This window comes from Pygocentrus nattereri, chromosome 11 (genome assembly GCF_015220715.1).
Source record: "Pygocentrus nattereri isolate fPygNat1 chromosome 11, fPygNat1.pri, whole genome shotgun sequence".
In the NCBI taxonomy this organism is placed as follows: Eukaryota; Metazoa; Chordata; class Actinopteri; order Characiformes; family Serrasalmidae; genus Pygocentrus; species Pygocentrus nattereri.
Window position 1 is genome coordinate 11,374,572 of NC_051221.1, and position 22,446 is coordinate 11,397,017.

General features: G+C 39.1%; 1 protein-coding gene across 2 annotated transcripts; it reads left to right on the forward strand.

Annotated features, from left to right (window-relative positions):
* Positions 1–7,278: 7,278 nt before the first annotated feature.
* Positions 7,279–21,327, forward strand: LOC108435834 (CMP-N-acetylneuraminate-beta-galactosamide-alpha-2,3-sialyltransferase 1-like). Of its 2 annotated transcripts, none has more exons than XM_017711943.2 (7): positions 7,279–7,509; positions 12,933–13,126; positions 18,216–18,395; positions 19,321–19,366; positions 19,511–19,630; positions 20,256–20,434; positions 20,559–21,327. In XM_017711943.2, exons 1-6 carry the CDS (start codon positions 7,291–7,293, stop codon positions 20,421–20,423), a joined length of 927 nt encoding a protein of 308 aa, XP_017567432.1. In that variant the 5' UTR covers positions 7,279–7,290; the 3' UTR covers positions 20,424–20,434; positions 20,559–21,327. The 2 variants fall into 2 exon arrangements, with proteins under 2 accessions (XP_017567432.1, XP_017567431.1); XM_017711942.2 differs by having other exon boundaries at positions 20,256–20,429.
* The last annotated feature ends 1,119 nt before the right edge of the window (positions 21,328–22,446 follow it).

Below are 22,446 nucleotides of genomic sequence, written 5' to 3' on the forward strand. Positions count from 1 at the left end.
AGTACATTCTTACTGCGTCTCAGTTTACTATAACTCCCTGTGTCCATTGACCCCTGGATCTGCTGCCTTTATCTAAGTGGGAACGTTACCTACCAAAAGCTAAACTGAACAAGTGAGTTTTCAGCCTAGTTTTAAAGATTGAGACTGTGTCTGTGTCTGAGTCCCGAACATTTTCTGGAAGATCATTCCAGAGTTTGGGGGCTTTATAAGAAAAGGCTCTTCCCCCAGCTGCAGCCTTATGAATTCTAGGAACTATTCATAGGCCAGCACTCATGTAGGGCTTTATACGTGAATAAAATAATTTTATAATCAATATGGAATTTAACAGGCAGCCAATGAAGTGATGATAGTGCTGGACTGATATGATCAAATGTTCTAGTTTTAGTGAGGACCCTGGCTGCAGCGTTTTGGACTAGTTGAAGTTTGCTTAAATTCCTGCATGTACATCCTGACAGTAGTGCATTACAATAACCTAGTCTAGAAGGCATGTACTAATGTTTCTGCGTCATGCAGAGATAGGGCATTTCTTATCTTGGCAATGTTGTGAAGATGCAGAAAAGCTGTCCTAGTGATGCTGCCTATGTGTTGATCGAATGATAAATCTGAATCAATTATGACGCCAAGATTTTTGCTGCTGAGCCAGGTGTGACTGGAAAGTCAACAAGATTTAAAATTAAATCTGGTAGTTTATTTCTTGCCAATTTTGGACCCAGAAGGAGAACCTCTGTTTTGTTACTGTTTAGTAGGAGGAAGTTATGTAACATCCAGCCTTTCACATCTTTTACACAGTCCTCTATTTTCTTTAATCTGTATTTGTCATTAGGCTTGGCTAATATGTACAGCTGCGTATTGTCTGTTTAACAATGAAAGTTAATGCCATGGTTACTTATGACTATGCCTAACGGTAACATGTCTAGTGTAAATAATAATGGTCCTAAAATAGAGCCCTGCGGAACTCCAAATCTTACTTTTGAATAACTGGAAGATAAATTGTTTACACTGACGAACTGATAATGTTCTGTTAGGTAAGATTTGAACCATGATAGGGCCATCCCTGTGATCCCAACCATGTTTTCTAACCTTTCTAGGAGAATATTGTGGTCTATTGTATCAAAAGCTGCACTGAGGTCAAGTAGCACTAACAGGCATGTGTAACCTTGATCAGAGGCAAGAAGAAGATCATTAGTTATCTTAACTAGAGCTCTCTCAGTGCTGTGATGTGTCCTGAATCCAGAGTGGAATTTTTCATATATATATGGTTCTTATGTAGATATGAACTAAGTTGTTGGGCCAAAGCTTTTTCTAAGATCTTAGATATAAATGGTAAGTTAGAAATAGGCCTGTAATTTGACAATATGCTAAGATTAAGATTTGGTTTATTGATCAGAGGTTTGATAACTGCTAGTTTTAAAGCTTTGGGTACATGGCCCAGGCTAAGGGACGAGTTTACTATATTTAAAAGAGGGTTTATAATAACTTATATAATAATAATGCAGTAATTCTTTGAGTAATTTTGAAGGAATTGCATTGAGTGTACAGGTTGTGCAATTTGCAGAGGAGATCATCTTCTCTAGTTCTAGCTGTGGGAGTGGGTAAAAAGTTTCCAGCCTTTCTTCTTCAACTGTGTTTTGTTTTATGGTGGATCGAAAGGTATTTTCTAAATAATCGCTTGGTAAATCTTACTCCATTTGCTCTGATGGAGTGGAGACTGGGGTTGATAAAAGTGATAAAAGGTTTTATTGAGCGCTTTGTAGAATAGCGGGGGATGTACATATATTATGGCTAAGGCGTAGCTCATATGAAATAAGATAATGGTCGGGGATTGCTGAGGTTTGCGGTAGGATATTAAGCTTGTCTATGTTAAGACCTAGTGTCAAAACTAAATCTGAAGTGATGCTACAGTAGTGTGTAGGCCCTGTTGCAGTTTGGGTCTAGAATTGAAGTAAATGCCTTTTTTAGTGGGTCATCTTCCTTCTCAAAGCGGATATTAAAATCTCCTACAATTATTACTTTGTCATTGCACACAGCCAGGTTTGCAGCGAAGCCACTAAATTCTTTTAAAATTCAGAGTAGGGCCCTGGTGGTCTGTAAATGTTAAATAATGAAAATGTGTTCTTTCAAAGGAAGTGAAGGTGTCACATTGTTTCTGACTGATATCTAGAGTATTTTGGTAGATTGCACATACTCCACCTCCCTTGCCTGATAATCTTGGCCTATGTGCATAATTATAGCTGACAGGCTATATTTAAAGCTGAATATTCATCTGGTCTGATGTTTCAGTGAGACAGAAAACGTCAAATTTATGATCACTTATAATTTCATTTACAATGACTGCTTTAGAGTTTAGTGATCTTATATTAAGTAGTCCAAACTTTAGATTGAAGGTCTTAGTGCTATCATCTGAATACAGATATATATTGATTAGGTTGTTTAAACAGGTTGGTTGATTTTTTTCTATGATTAAATTTAGTCTTAATTTGGGGCAAAGACACAGTCTAAATAAAGTTGAACCTAACTAAAAGATTATGAGCTATTCCGCAAGAAAGTAAAGCAGCACCCTCCTGCGTGGGGTGGACACCATCCCTATTTATGAGACCAGGCTTGCCCTCAAAATTTAACCAATTGTCTATAAAGCCCACTTGATTTTCAGAACACCACTTGGACATCCAGCAGTTTAACTCTGAAAGCTTGCTGTAGGCTTCAGCGCCGCACCACACTGGGATGGGGCCAGAGCAAATTACAGCATCAGACATCATCTGGGCCTGTTTAATTACCTCTCTAATATTACCCTTAGTTATCTCAGACTGCCGCAGATGAATATCATTGGCCCCTATATGAATGACTATCCTCGAATATCTCTTATTAGCTAACAGTCTAAGGCTGCCACTAATGTCCGGCGCTCTGGCTCCCGATAAACAGCTAACTGTAACCGCTGGCACTCCTAAAGGTGTAGCTAATTGGAAAAGGGGGTTAAACTAAAACTGTCAGACTCTGAGCAGAGAAAACAACCAGCAGAAGCCATGATATTTCAGGTACTTACCGCTTTTGGTTGATTTAGGAGCAAAATGTTGCCACAGTGACACGCTCTCATTCGCTCACAGTGACATGCTCTCAGTTGCTCGCAGGGACGCGCTCCAATTCCAATTCAGTTTTCCAGATGAAGAGCTCCTCATAACACACTAGCGGCCTCACTTTTATAGTCTGTTAATAATGAGCTGAACAAGTTTGGGATAAAAAAGCTGCATAAAACTGAATAGATGGGACAGAGTGTTTAGCTGACACACTGGCTCATTATAGAGATGTCAATGAAAGATAGAAGACAATTAATTTCAACAGCTGGCAAGACCTTTAGTTTCTATGTCTGTGAATCTGTGCTATCAAAGCAGTGTAAAATCCTTTGGGTAGGACTCCCCAGAGTAGGGCCTCACTGGAAATGCTTTGATTTACCTTACAGTTATACACCAGTGGATACCAGCAAGAAATCAGCTGAACAAACTGATCTCAATAATCTACACATTGGATTTTGTACACTCTGAAAAACAATGGTTCTTAAAGGTTGTTTAGTGAACATAATGGTTCTATATACAGGTGCTGGTCATAAAATTAGAATATCATGAAAAAGTAGATTTATTTCAGTAATTCCGTTCAAAAAGTGAAACTTGTATATTATACGCAGTCATTACACAAAGACTGATATATTTCAAGTGTTTATTTCTTTTAATTTGATTATTATAACTGACAACGAATGAAAACCCTGAATTCACTATCTCAGAAAATTTTAATATTACTTAAGACCAATAAAAAAAAAAGGATTTTTAGAAATGCTGGCCAACTGAAAAGTATGAACATGAAAAGTATGAGCATGTACAGCACTCAATACTTAGTTGGGGCTCCTTTTGCCTGAATTACTGCAGCAATGTGGCGTGGCATGGAGTCGATCAGTCTGTGGCACTGCTCAGGTGTTATGAGAGCCCAGGTTGCTCTGATAGTGGCCTTCAGCTCTTCTGCATTGTTGGGTCTGGCGTATCGCATCCTCCTCTTCACAATACCCCAGAGATTTTCTATGGGGTTAAGGTCAGGTGAGTTTGCAGGCCAATTAAGAACAGGGATACCATGGTCCTTAAACCAGGTACTGGTAGCTTTGGTACTGTGTGCAGGTGCCAAGTCCTGTTGGAAAATGAAATGTGCATCTCCATAAAGTTGGTAAGCAGCAGGAAGCATGAAGTGCTCTAAAACCTCCTGGTAGATGGCTGCGTTGGACCTTGGACCTCAGAAAACACAGTGGACCAACACCAGCAGATGACATGGCACCCCAAACCATCACTGACTGTGGAAGCTTTACACTGGATCTCAAGCAATGTGGATTCTGTGTCTCTCCTCTCTTCCTCCAGACTCTTGGACCTTGATTTCCAATGGAAATGCAAAATTTACTTTCATCGGAGAACATAACTTTGGACCGCTCAGCAGCAGTCCAGTCCTTTTTGTCTTTAGCCCTGGTGAAACGCTTCTAACGCTGTCTCTTGTTCAAGAGTGGCTTGACACAAGGAATACAACAGCTGAAACCCATGTCTTGCATACATCTGTGCATGGTGGTTCTTGAAGCACTGACTCTAGCTGCAGTCCAGTCTTTGTGAATCTCCCCCACATTTTTGAATGGGTTTTGTTTCACAATCCTCTCCAGGGTGCGGTTATCCCCAATGGCTTGTATACTTTTTTCTACCACATCTTTTCCTTCCCTTCGCTTCTCTATTAATGTGCTTGGACACAGAGCTGTGTGAACAGCCAGCCTCTTTAGCAATGACCTTTTGTGTCTTGCCCTGCTTGTGTAAGGTGTCAATGGTCGTCTTTTGGACAACTGTCAAGTCAGCAGTCTTCCCCATGATTGTGTAGACTACAGAACTAGACTGAGAGACCATTTAAAGGCCTTTGCAGGTGTTTTGAGTTAATTAGCTGGCTAGAGTGTCGCACCAGGTGTCTTCAATATTGAACCTTTTCACAATATTCTAATTTTCTGAGATACTGAATTTGGGGTTTTCATTAGTTGTCAGTTATAATCATCAAATTAAAAGAAATAAACACTTGAAATATATCAGTCTGTGTGTAATGAATGCATATAATATACAAGTTTCACTTTTTGAATGGAATTACTGAAATAAATCTACTTTTTCATGATATTGTAATTTTATGACCAGCACCTGTAGAACCATCTACAGCACCTTCTCCATCAAGCTCTTACTTACTTTAAAACAGCAAAATGTAGACTTGTTGTTGTTGTTCTTCTTCTTCTTATTGTTGTTGTTGTTATTATTATTATTATTATTATTATTATTATTATTATCCCCAACATCAGAGTAGCGCTGCCACTCATCCATATTGAGAGGAGCCAGTTGAGGGGGTTCAGGCCACCTGGCTGCCTACTGGGGTGAGACCGAGGTTATCGTAGGACCTGCTGGAGGGATTACATCTATTATATGTATATATATATATATATATATATGTATATATATATATATATATATATATATGTGTATATATATATATATATATATATATATATATATATATATATATATATATATATATATGTGTGTGTGTATAAGTTGGACCTGGAGCTGCTCAGGGTCCCCCGAAATGGAGGAAGTTGCAGGGGACAGGGTGGTCTGGGATTCTCTGCTCTCCCAACTGCTGGTGTGACCCTATCTGGACTAAGCAGATAAAGATGATTAACAGAAATATTTTCATTTTCTCTCAATTTCTTTTTAATTATTTTTTAAAATCACTTCACAACTATACTTTCATTCTCTACTTTCCTAACTGCTTCATTCTTGAGAAGTTACATTTATCATTTTAACCCTCTACAGACCTGTCCTTAGGATTAGTTAGAAAAAATAAGATTATAAATGAATATCAAGAACAGCAATAAGCACAATACCTGTGATAGTGTTGTGTTATAACATCAGCTCCTTCACCGTGGCCTGGAAATGAACTAAACAGTCAGAAAGTGAATTGGTGACAACTCATAATTTCACTTTGAGTGTAACTAGATTAGAAGAAGGTCTGACTCACAGAGGCTTACAGAGTCAAAGACAACACAGTCACACAGATTAAATCAATGATACAGTGAAAGCTGAGAGGATGTTATGTCTTTCTCAGGGCTCAAGGCCTAATAATCAGGCCTTTTCCTACCTTTTTAACACAAACACACCCATACATTCCGTTAAGTTCAGTTAGAAGGAAACACAAACTATTATACACTGCCCAAAGCCATTCATTTAAGTAATGACTTTAATACTTTATTATTTTTACTCAAGAATGATTTTTGCAATGCAAGAATATAAACTAAATTATGACTTTTTGAACACAACACATTCTGAAAGTCAAGTCAAAGTTTATGTATATAGTGCAAGAGCAGGAGGAAGAAATCATGAACCAAGGAATCAAGACTCAAAAGGGGAACCCCCCCTCCTCTGGCCAACACCGGATAGCAAACAGCGTTAGTATAAAATATTAGAATACAAAACAGGGAATAACAGTGGTTAATATTTATATGAATATAGTTTGAGTTGATGCAGCAGCAGCAGGAGGGTCAGTTCATGCAGGTGAGCTTGGCACAGCATTGTATAGTGAGAAGCTCCATAGTGGTCAATACAGTCCACAACGCTGACGAGCAGTGGGCCCCCGATGCAAGGCAGAATAAGCAACAGCAGAAACTCTGTCAGGTCTATCTATTACAGCCTAACCAAAAGGGAGAGACAGAAAGGTAACAGTGACATGAGGCTCCCTGAAATGTCAGGGTCCCTCCACTACACTGTCAACAAACCTGAGTGAGTGAGTGAGAGCAGCGAGATGACAACACCAGCACTCCCACTTAAACATAATACTCCATGTCCATGAATCCCAGATGTGCACCTTTTTATCTAGCAAGGAAAACAAATTACAATTACCAAAGGCTTCATTAAACAAGTAGAGTCTTAGCCTAGAGTAGTCTGTGCATATTATCAGCATCACATTATGTTGGAACAGGAATAGAAAAAAGCAGAATATTCTCACATCTTTTTTTTGTGCAGCATGCTCTCCATGTGAAAACTTAAAGGAGAACAGAGAGTTTCTCTGCTTCATTGAGGAACTAAAACTTGGGTTCCCAGCTGATAATGAGCAGCACCATGAACAAAACTGATGTGTGAAAGTAAAGTTGTGGTTGAAACAGGATGTACTCCACCCCCACGCTTTTCTGTGACGCCCTTCAGCAAGGCCTTGGTCACTCTTCAATGAAGCGAGGGCAATGCTCAAATGGTTGTTCAGACAAAATGGTTGTTTGTGGGAATAATAATCATCTGCCTGGTTCAGATCAAACTTAATCTTGATTCAGAAGAGATGTGTGCCTGTATCCATTGTATGGCAGGAAGTAAAGAGGATCCCTGGTTCTTAGAGCGTTATAAGAACCTGGTGCCAAAACTTCTGTCAAGACAGAACAGCGAGTTCAGTCCAAACACCCAGAAATGGTGGGAGGTAAGGGAAAGAACATCAACATTGACCTGATAGTTGTTCTTGTTTAGCTTTGAAAACGGCTGGTAAGGTAAAATTGACGATGGTTTGAGATCCAGTGTCCTGCCTGTTTCTCTGCATCACTGCATATTTGTCCGTAGCACATCTTAGCAGATAAACTGTGTGCATTATGTCTGTTAAAGGTCTAAGCAACAAGAGTGCTTTGGATTTTAAAGTCTCTAAAATCTACAATTTCTGTAAGAAAAATTAGACCTCTGTCCAGTAGATTATATATATCTTTGTCAGTTAGTATATATGTATATGTCGGAACAAAACCTCGTATCTCAAGTGATGAATTTCCAGGAAATGTACTATTTCAAAAACTGAAAAAATGACAAAAATTGATTTACAAGGTTTTTTTCCAGCAATATACATACACACACACACACACACACACACACACACACACACACATATATATATATATATATATATATATATATATATATATATATATATATGTGTGTGTGTGTTAACTTATCTACATGTAGAGAATCAACAAAAAATATGCCATTGGACCACGGGTGCTCAAACTTCTGTATGACTGGATATGTAACCATCTAACAAACAAAATCACCATTACACCTGTTTATTATTCTATACACTGTTCAAATACTTGTCGTTCTTTATTTACAGATTTCTCCACTTTTTTTTTCTATTTGTCCATCACTCTTGTACGGTTGCTAGATTGCGTCTGTAGTTTGTAGCCAAAAATACCTTTGTCTTTATTGTGGCTGGTCTGAAGAATCAAAAGCTTTTACGTATTATTTGTTATTGTGGACATGTGTTCACACCTCACTGTGTTTTAGTCAAATCTTTCACCAGAGATTTTTAGACACTACACTGTGGATTTGATCACATGCTTCATTTGTCATTGTGTGTTATTAGTCTGACCATCTTCACAGCTCACAGTAAAGAACAAAAACTGTTATAAAAGTGTTATAAGGCATACATTACACCCTATAGTACCAGGCAAAAGTTTATATAATTACTTACTTGTATAGTTCCATAACACTTTGTAAAGCAATAGTATGTAACTTTATGAAGTCACATTCCCTAAGAATAATAATATCTGCCTATTTCCTAAACTATGCCTAAGACACTTATGTTATAAGGCACTATAAGACTTTTAAGATACAGGCTTTAAGTGAAATGAGGTTTTTTTAAATGTCCAAGAATTTTCACCTCAGTACATAATAACTTAATAATAATAGCTTTTGAAGTGCTTTTTACAGCCTTCAAGTGAAGTGGGATAATTAACAGTACAATGCCATTTCCAAAAAAAGTTGGGACACTATGAAAAATGTAAATAAAAACATATTGCAATGATGCAAATTATTTAAACCCTATATTTCATTGAACATGCTTTGAAGACAACATATCAAATGATAAAAGTGAGAGATGTTATTGTTTTTTGAAAACTATATGCTCATTTTGAATTTGATGCCAACAACACGTTCCAAAAAAGTTGGGACAAGGAGAAACAAAAGGCTGGTAAAGTTGGGTAACGTGAAAGACTGCACGATCAAATAGTGCAACAATCCAAGAATAACATTTCTCAATGTAAAATAGCAAAGAACTTTTTCTTTTCATCTTCTACAGTACATAATATCATTAAAAGGATTCAAAGAATCTGGAGAAATCTCTATAAAGAAGGGACAAGGCCAAAAACCAGTATTTGCTGGCCGCGATGTTTGGGCCCTCAGGCAGACATGATTCTGTAGTGGACATCACTGCATAGTTCTCAGAAACACTTCTGAAAACTACTGTCTGTGAAAACAATTTGTCGCTGCATCCACAAATGCTAATTAAAACGTTTTAACTCAAAGAAGAAACCATATATGTAAACAGGATCCAGAAATGTTGGAGCCAACAAGCCAAGATTTGAAATTCTTTTACCATGTCATCCAGGCTAAAGATAACTCAGCTTGTTATCAGTGCACAGTTCAAAAGCTAGTATTCATGATGGTTTAGAGGAGCATTAGTGCACATGGCATGAGTGACTGGCACTGCTGTGAAAGCAACATTAATGCTGAATGATATATACAGGCTTTGGCAACATATGCTGCCATCCAGACGACGTCTTTTTCAGGGAAGGCCTTGATTATTTCAGGAAGACAAGGTAAAACCACAATCTGCATGTATTACAACAGCATTGTTCCGTATTGAAAGAGTCTGGGTGCTAAACTGACCTTTCTGCAATCCAGGCCTGTCTCCACTAAAAACATCTGGCATATTATAAAATGAAAAATATGACAAAGGAGACAAACTGTTGAAAAGCTGAAATCTTCTATAAAACAAGAACAGGAAAACATTTCACTTTCAAAACTACAGCAGTGACTGTACAACAGATTGTTGTTAGAAGTGATGAAACACAGTGGGAAACAGGCCCCCATCCCAACTTTCTTGAAAATATGTTTTTGTCATCAAATTCAAAATCGGCATGTATTTTTCAAAAAACAAATTTCTCAGTTTCAACATTTGATATGTTGTCTTTGTACTATTTACAATTAAATATAGGGTTTGCATTTTGTTTTTATTTACATTTTTCACCAGCATCCTGTCACAATTGGCCCCTCCCAGTCCTGACAATGTGCTTTTTGTTTACTTTTTCATCCATGTGTGTTTGTTTTGGTTTCCTAGTCCTTCCCCTTGTTTAGGTAACTCCGCCCCTGATTGTCTCCACCTGTGTTTCCACCTGTCCTTTGTTTACCCTTATGTATTTAAGCCCTGTGTTTTCCCCTGTCTGGTTACTGCTCTTTGTTTGAATTGTCTGAATGTTGGATGTATTGTATTCTTGTGGTGTTTGGTGTTTGATTCAGTGTTCATTTCATCGTGTCTGTCCCTCCTGCTCTCTGTGTTGGATGTTTGAACCTGGACTGTCTAGACTATGACCCTGGATATGCCCACAATAAAAGTTGCTTACCTCAGCACATGCATCTGGTTCCTCGCTGCCTATCGTTACACATCGCAACTTTTTTGGAAATGGGGTTGTAAATCTAATTGATAAAACTTGATCATTTGAGTGTTTAATAGTACACTTTATTGTGAGAATAAACAAACTGTGTCTCAAATCCTGTTTTCAACATTTTGAGAGAAACAGCTTTATGCCATCAAGGCGTCTGTCTTACACACTGAGTATCAGATGTGCACATATTGCTCTTTTTCGTCTGCCAATGCAGGACCTGTTTAAGGTTTAGCATTAGCGATCCTAGCATAAGGCCACTGCTAACATTCACTATGTTCCTAAACAAGGCAGCTGTTGGTAACTTTTTTTTAATCTACTGGCTAATGTAAAGCACCTCCCTCTGCTACTAACAATTTATCTTTGGATGCTAACTGCTAACAGTCTAACACCTGTAGCCAGCTAGCCTAGCATTACAGCTTCTAGTTAGCAAATAATGAACAAACTCTATGAAAGGGGGCAGTCATGGGCTGGAGGTTAGGGATCTGGCCCTGTGACCGGAAGGTTGCTGGTTCGATCCCCAGGGCCGACAGTCCATGACTGAGGTGTCCTTGAACAAGACCCCTAACCCCCTACTGCTCCCCGGGTGCCGTGGATAGGGCTGCCCACCGCTCCGGGCAAGTGCGCTCACTGCCCCCTAGTGTGTGTGTTCACTAGTGTGTATGTGGTGTTTCACTTCACGGATGGGTTAAATGCGGAGGGTTGTGGGATCAAAAAAAAGCATCACTGTCCCTATTAAATTCACACTGCATTCACACTAAAAGGATGACACAGTGATACTAAAAACATCCCACTCCATACAGAAACTTCTCCCAATACATTTTTACCTGGATGTACACTGTGTCTGCAGAGATATATCAGGAGCTTGTTATAGTGTGTTATAGTGGCACAGAACATGATGTTTACCATGTTTTTGTCAACAATTTATAATGAGTTATAACACCTGACACCATCCAGTCATGTACTCATTTTAATAAAGTGCTATTGAAGTAACTATAACTGCTCATAAGCAATTATGCAAGCTTACTTCATGCATTATAAGGTATTATGCAGGTGATGTAACACCTAATTCAATCACAAGAATGCCAAAATGTATCATCACTAACACACGTTGTGTAGTGACATTCAGGACACAACACAACACAACACTACACTACACTACACAAAACTGCACTGCAGTACACTACACAAAATTGCACAACACTACATTACACTACATTGCACTACACTACACTATACTAAACTGCACTTCACTACACAACACAGCACAACACTACACTGCACTACACAAAACTGCACTACACTATACGACACTTCACTACACTACACAACACAATATTGCACTACACTACGTTGCACTACACTACACAATACTTCACTGCACTACACTTCACTACACTACACTATGGGGCCATCCTACCCCCCCACAGAGAGCGAGGCCAATTGATTTCAGCTCCATGTATTACCTGCATGAAAAACCATAAGGCATAACATACTACCTCCTTGTTTCTGCACTCACTGTCCATTTTATTAGCTCTATTTACTGTATAGGTGCACATTGTACTTCTACAATTACAGACTGTAGTCCGCTCACTGTCCACTCTATTAGACACTCCTGCTTTGTTAGACTACCTTGTAGATGTAAAGTCAGAGACAATGGCTCATCTGCTGCTGCACTGTTTGTGTTGGTAATCCTCTAGTCCTTCAACAGTGGTCACAGGACACTGTTGGCTGGATATTATTGGTTGGTGGACTATTCTCAGTCAAGCAGCGACACTGAGGCGTTTAAGAACTCCAGCAGCACTGCTGTGTCTGATCCACTCAGACCAGCGCAACACACACTAACACACCAACACCACATCAGTGTTACTGCAGTGCTGAGAATGATCCACCGCCCAAATAGTGACTAACGTCATGAGTGACCTCAGATGACAGGACTGTCTGTGTATCTCTGCCTGCTGATCTAGCAATAGCCTTCTTTTTCTTGACATTATACTTCAGAATTGGCTGAAAATGATGCCGCCAATCAGATTCAAAACTCAAGAATTGAAATCTAAACGTACCAATAAGACTTATTTCACATAATATTAGTAGCTGTTTTGAAACAAGAACAGTATGTACCTCGTTATTTGTTAAAGGAACACTAACATACAGTTATGCTTTTTTGCAAGAATGACAAAAATAAAAAGCAGACACCTTTAATCCTGAAAAATCTTAAAATGTTTGCAATAAGATGAATTAAGTAAGAGTAATAATGTATTCAAATTATTTCCTACCTCAAATATCTTTCAATGTATGTCTTTGAATTTATGTGAATTAATTAATGTATTCAAAAAAGACCAATGTAAAAAAAAACATCCATAATACTTTATTTGATTTACTTGAAGAATCAAGATTGGCTTACTGTTTTATGCCTATGCAGCAGCTTCAAGGTGGGTCAAGTGAGAAGAACTACAGTGCAGTTGTGGAGACTCTGTTCTCGCTGTTCCCTGATGAAGAACACTACTCTGACGCTGGTCCTCACCGCTGCAGAACCTGTGCTGTGGTGGGAAACTCTGGAAATCTGGAAGGATCTCATTATGGCCCTCTAATAGATGCCCATGACTTTGTTATAAGGTACTGACAAAGACTGATTATCTATCTATCTATCTATCTATCTATCTATCTATCTATCTATCTATCTATCTATCTATCTATCTATCTATCTATCTATCTATCCATCCATCCATCCATCTATGTCTAAGTAATAAAAGAGCCTGAAGGAGCTGATCATGTAGACCCACATGACCTTTTAACCAATAAAGTCTAGATCTCTGGTTTTGAGGAGAGGAAAGAGCACTAGCAAGCTCCACTTCACCCTTGGCAGTACCCAGTCCCCATCTATTATGGGGAAAACCAGTGAAAAGCCTGGTCAAAGTGTTCAACCACAGCTTGAGAGATATAGCATTTGGGAAACCGAGCAGGAGCTGGAAGCCTGGTTATCGGCAGTGCGCAAGTCATGTTTTCCATGGACCTTCAAGGCCTGGAAATACCAGCATACATCCTTCCGTGAATCCTCTGGCCACATCTAGTTTATGAATTTCCTGTCAAAACAGTTGAGGGCCCCAAGAAGGAGGCAAGCAGGTTTCTATGGAAGTGTCTTGGCTCAGTCATAACAACATGCTGAAGCTTCCGTTCAGCAGCAAGAATGATCCAAAAAAAAAGTGGTGTCTGAATTTTACACTTTGTTACATGTGTTACACATTTGTACATGTTATTAACAAATAATAGCATTACAGATGTGCTGTGATGCCTTTATTTTAGAAGTATTTTTAAAATGATATATGATGACTACCAGGCCTGATATGAAGAAATAGTAGAAGGTGATTTACTCAAAAGAGGCTCCGAATATTCTGTAATAACTCTCTCTAGGACGAATCAATCTGAATGAAACAATGCATCACATGTAATTCAATCGATTACACGTACATTAAGGCATGTAATGTATTGTTGGTTCAGACTGCTTCATCCTAACGGGAGTTACAGCAGAATATTTGAGGCCGCTTTCGAGTGAATCTCCTTGTAAAACAGTGAATAGAAAATCATGATTTCCAAGTTCTGTTTGCAGTTAAACTCAACCATTTGAAAGTATATCAACTACCTACTGCCAAGAAGCAGGTCAAGTCATTGCTCAGGTTGGTTAGGTGGCATCCAGTGTTCTTTGATGTCCATGGTTTCGCTTATTCAGTGGAAAGGATCTCTGGAATGTCTTGGAGAATTGTTTTCTGCACAGCAAGCTTTCCTACAAGCACACCAACTTCATAAAGATAATTATCTGATGTCTTTCTGTTTGAACCGTGTGTTCTAACCACTAAGTCTTCAAATATACAGTGGGTTGCAAAAGTATTCAGCCCCCTTGAACTTTTCAACCTTTTGCCACATTTCAGGCTTCAAACATAAAGATATGAAATTGACATTTTTTGTGAAGAGTCAACAACAAGTGGGACACAATCGTGAAGTGGAACGAAATTTGTTGGATATTTTAAACTTTTTTTAGAAATAAAAAACTGAAAAGTGGGGCGTGCAATATTATTCAGCCCCCTTGCTTTAATACTTTGTAGCGCCACCTTTTGCTGTGATTACAGCTGCAAGTGGCTTGGGGTACGTCTCTGTCAGTCTTGCACATCGAGAGACTGAAATTTTTGCCCATTCTTCCTTGCAAAACAGCTCGAGCTCAGTGAAGTTGGATGGAGAGCGTTTGTGAACAGCAGTTTTCAGCTCTTTCCACAGATTCTCGATTGGATTCAGGTCTGGACTTTGACTTGGCCGTTCTAACACCTGGATACGTTTATTTGTGAACCATTCCATTGTAGATGTTGCTTTATGTTTTGGATCATTGTCTTGTTGGAAGATAAATCTCCGTCCCAGTCTCAGGTCTTTTGCAGACTCCAACAGGTTTTCTTCCAGAATGGTCCTGTATTTGGCTCCATCCATCTTCCCATCAATATTAACCATCTTCCCTGTCCCTGCTGAAGAAAAGCAGGCCCAAACCATGATGCTGCCACCACCATGTTTGACAGTGGGGATGGTGTGTTCAGGGTGATGAGCTGTATTGCTTTTACGCCAAACATAAGTTCGATTTTGGTTTCATCTGACCAGAGCACCTTCTTCCACATGTTTGGTGTGTCTCCCAGGTGGCTTGTGGCAAACATTAAATGAGACTTTTTATGGATATCTTTGAGAAATGGCTTTTTCTTGCCACTCTTCCATAAAGCCCAGATTTGTGCAGTGTACCACTGATCGTTGTCCTATGGACAAAGTCTCCCACCTCAGCTGTAGATCTCTGCAGTTCATCCAGAGTGATCATGGGCCTCTTGGCTGCATCTATGATCAGTCTTCTCCTTGTTTGAGCTGAAAGTTTAGAGGGACGGCCGGGTCTTGGTAGATTTGCAGTGGTCTGATGCTCCTTCCATTTCAATATGATCGCTTGCACAGTGCTCCTTGAGATGTTTAAAGCTTGGGAAATCTTTTTCTATCCAAATCCGGCTTTAAACCTCTCCACAACAGTATCTCGGACCTGCCTGGTGTGTTCCTTGGTCTTCATGATGCTCTCTGCGCTTTAAACAGAACTCTGAGACTATCACAGAGCAGGTGCATTTATACGGAGACTTGATTACACACAGGTGGATTCTATTTATCATCATCAGTCATTTAGGTCAACATTGGATCATTCAGAGATCCTCACTGAACTTCTGGAGTGAGTTTGCTGCACTGAAAGTAAAGGGGCCGAATAATATTGCACGCCCCACTTTTCAGTTTTTTATTTCTAAAAAAAGTTTAAAATATCCAATAAATTTCGTTCCACTTCACAATTGTGTCCCACTTGTTGTTGATTCTTCACAAAAAATTACAATTTCATATCTTTATGTTTGAAGCCTGAAATGTGGCAAAAGGTTGAAAAGTTCAAGGGGGCTGAATACTTTTGCAACCCACTGTATCTATACATGTCCTGCCAGCTAGACCTTGCTCAGCTTGAACTTCCTGTTGTTTCTTTTTAACATCCTGGCTCATCAGCGTTAAATCTTCTTTAAAATCTTGCAAACTATCAAACATGCATACTTTCTTTAAACAACTATGTATAAAAGGCCCTTCTGACTAAAAATAAATCAAATGTGTCTCTGAACATTGAAGCATGTGTGTCCAGAGACACACTTCCCACATTGTGGCATGTTGACACTTACTGAGAACTTGCACTCATTGTCCATTTTATCAGCTCCACTCACTATATAGGTGGACTCTGTAGTTCTACAGTTACAGACTGTAGTCCATCTGTTTCTCTGATACTTTGTTAGCCCCCTTTTACCCTGTTCCTCAGTGGTCAGGGCCCCCATGAACCCTCACAGAGCAGATACTATTTGGGTGATGGATCTTTCCCAGCACTGCAGTAACACTGACGTGGGGGTGTGTGTTGTGCTGGTATGAGTGGATCAGACACAGCAGTGCTGCTGAAGTTTTTAAAGACTTCGGTGTCACTGCTGGACTGAGAATAGCCCACTAACCAAAAATATCCAGCCAACAGCGTCCTGAGGGCAGAGTCCTGTGACCACTGATGAAGGACCAGAGGATGACCTGTGCAGCAGATGAGCTGTCGTCTCTGACTTTACATCTACAAGGGGGACTGATGAGGTAGGAGTGTCTAATAGAGTGGACAGTGAGTGGATGTAGTGGATGCAGCACTGCTGTTTCTGATCCACTGCATCCAGACTACATCCCTGCACCCAGCACAACACACATTAGCAAGAAAGATCAAATTTCCTAATAATGAGCTTGATTTTGGAATAAATACTGGACGAGCTGATGTCTACTTTTGGACATCTATAACAGATCTGTAACAGAATCCATAATTTAACAATGATTCAAATGGAGTTAAAAGCTATAAAACTCGTGTGTTGACTGACAGTGGAGGAGTCCTGGCAACATAAGCAGCTCCAAGGCAGCAGGCAGCTTGCTTTTTCTTTTAAAGGTATTTTTTTCTGGTAGATGTTGGGTTTTGAGTGTGTGTGTGACATCAGATTATGGAGGTGTTACATGTTCTTGTTAGTGGTAGAAACTTATGCAACATTTCATGGAAACATTGATAGCGTTTGATCGAGTGAGTAGCCTTGTGTGGTTTGGAGGCTACGATGGGCAACAAATCATTCAAACTATAGTAGCATTTGTTAGATGAGGCACAGTAGCTAACAAATAATATAGAAAAATCTTAAATTTCTAGAGAAGGAACATATTTGTGTTGGAAATTGGTGTTTGGCCTATGTGAAACTGAACACTTGCCTTCAGAATGTGACAGTGGGCTGTGTTAGTAAAGAATGAGGGTATAGCGGCAGCTGTAAACCAGTGATAAGCTTCAAAAATATGAAGACCAGTTTAGAGTTTTAAAAAGATAATAAATAATTAAAAGCCTGTTTAATAATGGAACAACATCTTATGGATAGATGAGACAAAGATCAATTGTAACCGACTGATGGGAAAAGAAGAATATGGAAAAGGGAAGGAACTCATTATCTAAAGCATAACATTTCATCTGTCAAGCATGTTTGGAACTGGTTCCTTTGGGTTTATTGATGACATAACTGCTAACAAAAGGCGCAGAAATAGTGCTAAATTGTATATGGCTATATTATATGCTTAGATTCAGCTGAATGCTTTAAAACTCGCTTCAGAATGCAGAAGGACAATGACATAAATCATACTGCAAGCAACGTTTTAAGGCAAAGAAGTTCTACAATGGCCAAGGCAACCTCCGGACCTCAGTCCAATCGGGATATCACTTTAGACTTGCAAAACCTTAGAATTACAAGGCCATATTATTTTTATGGTTTCTTCATTGTCATGTGATTGTGTACAGATGACATGGTTTGCTTATTTTGGTTTTGAACGAATACGTGCACATGCTTGTTTACAGATTTTAAATGGAAAGACTCTTGTTACACCCTGAAATGGTACATTCACAAAATTTACAAGGAAGTAATATCTTAGATAGTGGTACAAGTTGTTGCAGCCCCTCTGTGTTCATTCTGTACCATTAGAGGCTCTAGCTGTTTAAAATGTTCTTGAATATGCCATAAAACATCACAAGCTCAAATTGCCCCAGAGTGCCTATCCCTGTTGTTGGCTACTGTGCATCAGCATGAAACACTGACAATGTAAAAACTGTTCTATTCTACAGGATGAACAAAGCCCCCACTGCTGGCTTTGAGAAGGACGTTGGGTCAAAGACCACTCACCATGCTATCTACCCTGAGAGTGCTGTGGACATGGACAACTCCACCCACCTTGTCCTGGTACCATTTAAAATTCTGGATCTTGAGTGGCTTATCAGTGTCTTCACCACCAAACACATCACGCGGTGAGAGCACACACCTGACCAGAGAAATACACATATAGTACATTCAGCTCCATAAATATTTGGATGCTGACAAAGTCATTGTCATTTTAGCTGTCTGCCACAGTATGTTGGAGTTTAAGGCAGCACAATATAATATTTTTGGTAAGACTTAAAAAGTAGCATTACAGAGGCTTCCAGATTTCAGGCAGTCATGGTCAGCAAAAGATTTGCATGAATAATAATTGTTAGTTTGTCCAGTTACATTTGAGCTCCTAACATGTGGGATTGTTTATGAAAATGACTGTATTTTCTAACATTAGTACCTCCAAATGATTTGAGTTCAACTCCAAAATACAGAGTCAAAAGTCACAGGACACCATTTTATTTTATTTAATTAATTAATTTATTTTTTATAATCAACTTTTATCTTTGGGGTCATCTCAAGCAAATCGTGTATGTTGAGAAAATCCGCAACAAACGCCACCTTCAGCACCACACCACGGAGGCTTGTGACAGCAAGTAAAATAACAAATCGCTGGTGTCAAATCTCCAAAATGGTGACTTTACAGGAGAAGGAAAAAACAAACTTTACTTTTAATGTAATGTCATATTTCTAAGTCATTTTGGGTCTTTTCTTTTGGTCCATTCATCATGAAATGACACAACGTAAAGGGTAACAGGTATTTTGAAATTATGTGAAAACCTGAAAAACGTCAAAAATTGAGAAACGAGGTTTTCCTCTGACAACAGCGAAGTACTTTCTTGACATCCAGATATTTACATAGAAAACCAGCAATACAGGGAGTGAAATCTAGTTTTAGAGAAAAAGTTATCAATATTCTTTCTGGTTATACATTTAAACAGATTCTTATGTTTAGATTCATCTTCTGATCCATAGAAGACATATTTAAATATATAATTACACTGTTGGTTTTTTGTTTTCTAGCACATATACAGGAGTGAAAAGCACAGTACAAGCAGACATGGACAAGGTGAGGACCAGTGTTGTCCTTATTAACTCTATTTCATGCCTAAAGAAAAATCAGCAATTTCTGTATAGCTGTTTGGCTGAATCCCTTAAAGGATTCATCTTCTTTGTAAATCTTGCTTTAAGTGCTCTCTGTTTGCTGTTGAAGGTGATGATATTGCACCCTGAGTTTATGAGATATGTCTATGAGGTCTGGCTGCAGAAACAGGGGAAATATCCTTCTACTGGATTCATCATGCTTGTACTGTCCCTGCACATCTGTGACCAGGTAAAGCCACAGCAGACACAGTGGTCTGAATGAAGACTTTATAGTAGTGAAGTCAGAGCCAAGTCCTAAACCTTTGTAGTAGTCAGGACTGAGACTTTGTAGTAGCGGAGTCTGCGTCAAGACCGAGGCTTTGTAGTAGCGGAGTCTGAGTCAAGACCGAGAATTAGTAGTAATGAAGTCTGAATCAAGACCAAGCCTTAGTAGTGGAGTCTGAGTCAAGACCAAGACTTTCTAGAAGTGGAGTCTTAGTCAAAACCGAGACTTTGTAGCAGTGGTGTCTGAATCAGACCAGAGACTTTGTAGTCAAAATTGCATCAGTATCTGAGTCAAGACCAAGACTTTCTAGAAGTGGAGTCTGAGTCAAAACCGAGACTCTGTTGCAGTGGTGACTGAGTCAGTCCAGAGACTTTGTAGTCAAAGTTGCATCAGAATCTGAGTCAAGACCGAGACTTTGTAGCAATGGTGTCTGAGTCAAACCAGATAATTTGTAGCAGTGGAGTCCAAGTCAAGACTGAGACTTTGCAATATTGCTCCTAGCCAGGACAGTCGAGTCTGAGTCAAGACTTAGTTCTACTCTTTCTCTCTCTCCCTCTCTCTCTTTCTCTCTCTCTCTCTCTCCTTGCAGGTGAATGTATTTGGATTTGGTGCCAGTAAAGACGGGAATTGGCACCATTACTATGACAAAAGATATCATCAACATCTCAATACTGGGGTACACAGAGGAAGCGCTGAATACAACATTACTCTGAAACTCCACCAGAAGAACAAGATCCAGATGTATAAAGGATGGTAAACTAAAGTACGGTAGAAGAACTTCTTTTCCTCTTTGTTTGTTATGCTTATTAAAAAATTTTCATTTTGAATCTAAAATCTGTTTCTCTCTCTCTCTCTCTCTCTCTCTCTCTCTGTCCCTCTTTCATCTGAATAGATGGAGATAAAAAAAAACAGTACCTCAAACACATTCAACTCATTGCAGTACAGTATGAGAGATGTATAATCTATGATGGACCCTTTTGTGAAGAAAAGACAGTGGAAAGCATTTCCACCATTTGACCAGAAGATGGAGTGTCATCCCTTCTTTAGAAACCCTGAAGTCATGAAGCAGCACATACATGGCATTTTTTCCCTTAAAACACTTTTTCCACACAGCACAACCTTTTCTTCCCTCAATGGACATTTTCTAGCTAATTCTCTAAAAGGAGGTCTTCTTCTGACAACAAGTCCAAACTTTGCACTTTAACTTTTGGTAGTAAATGATGGTGCGGTTCTTCTTTGTCCCTCCCACACGGATATGGGGAGAACATGATCTGTCCTCTGGGGATGTTTGAATGTTTGGAACCAGAAACATCAACAAACAAAGAACATCTATTGAAAATCAAGACCAAGTCCAAATGATGTCATAAAATGAATCTGAGACAGAGACAAGACTGAGACGTAAATGAGTCATAGAGACAAGACTGAGTCGTAAATTAATCATAAACAGAGACAAGACAGATTCTAAATGACCTCGAGACAGAGACAAAACTGAGTTCAAACGATGTTATGACAGTGATAGGACAGATTCTAGTCCAAATGAGGTTGAGACCGGAACAAGACTGAGACCTTTAATTTACATTTTCGAAACCGAGACCAGACTTCAGCACTACAGCACTACTTACAACCCCAATTCCAGTGAAGTTGGGACGTTGTGTAAAACATAAATAAAAACAGAATACAATGATTTGCAAATCCTTTTCAATCTATATTCAATTGAATTCACTACAAAGACAAGATATTTAATGTTCAAACGCATAAACTTTATTGTTTTTTGCAAATATTCTCTCATTTTGAATTTGATGCCTGCAACATGTTCCAAAGAAGTTGGGACAGGGGCAACAAAAGACTGGGAAAGTTGAGGAATGCTCAAAAAACACCTGTTTGGAACATTCCACAGGTGAACAAGTTCATTGGAAACAGGTGAGTGTCATGATTGGGTATAAAGGGAGCATCACTGAAAGGCTCAGTCATTCACAAGCAAGGATGGGGCGAGGTTCACCACTTTGTGAAAAACCCACATCATTCTGTAAGGGATATTCCCACATGGGCTCAGGAACACTTCAGAAAACCACTGTCAGTGAACACAGTTCGTCGCTCCATCTACAAGTGCAAGTTAAAACTCTGCCATGCAAAGCTAAAGCCATATATCAACACCACCCAGAAACACCGCCGGCTTCTCTGGGCCCGAGCTCATCTGAGATGGACTGACGCAAAGTGGAAAAGTTGATTATTATTGAGTGTTGTTAAAAGGAAAGGTGATGTAACACAGTGGTAAACATGCCCCTGTCCCAACTTCTTTGGAACGTGTTGCAGGCATCAAATTCAAAATTAGTGAATATTTGCAAAAAACAATAAAGTTTATCCGTTTGAACATTAAATATCTCGTCTTTGTTGTGTGTTCAGTTGAATATAGGTTGAAAAGGATTTGCAAATCATCGTATTCTGTTTTTATTTATTTTACACAACGTCCCATCTTTATTGGAATTGGGGTTGTACAGCAGATTATTTTTATTATTGTTTGAGATGATGTCAATGTGGGCAGTTTCTCATAAAATCTCACAGCTTTCCAAGCTCTACCAATCATCTCATACAGAAGCTGAGCTTCCAGTCCAGAAATTACATTCATATAAGCCTTCAGTCCAATAAGAGGACTTTGAGAGGACTTTGACAAGTAAAGAGCACTAATGTCACCATCATAAACCTCCTATAAAGCCCAGTGTCTGGGTGTCTGGCCTTGTAAAAGCCTGGTAATGTTGTTTTGTTTCTTTCTTTCACTTAAA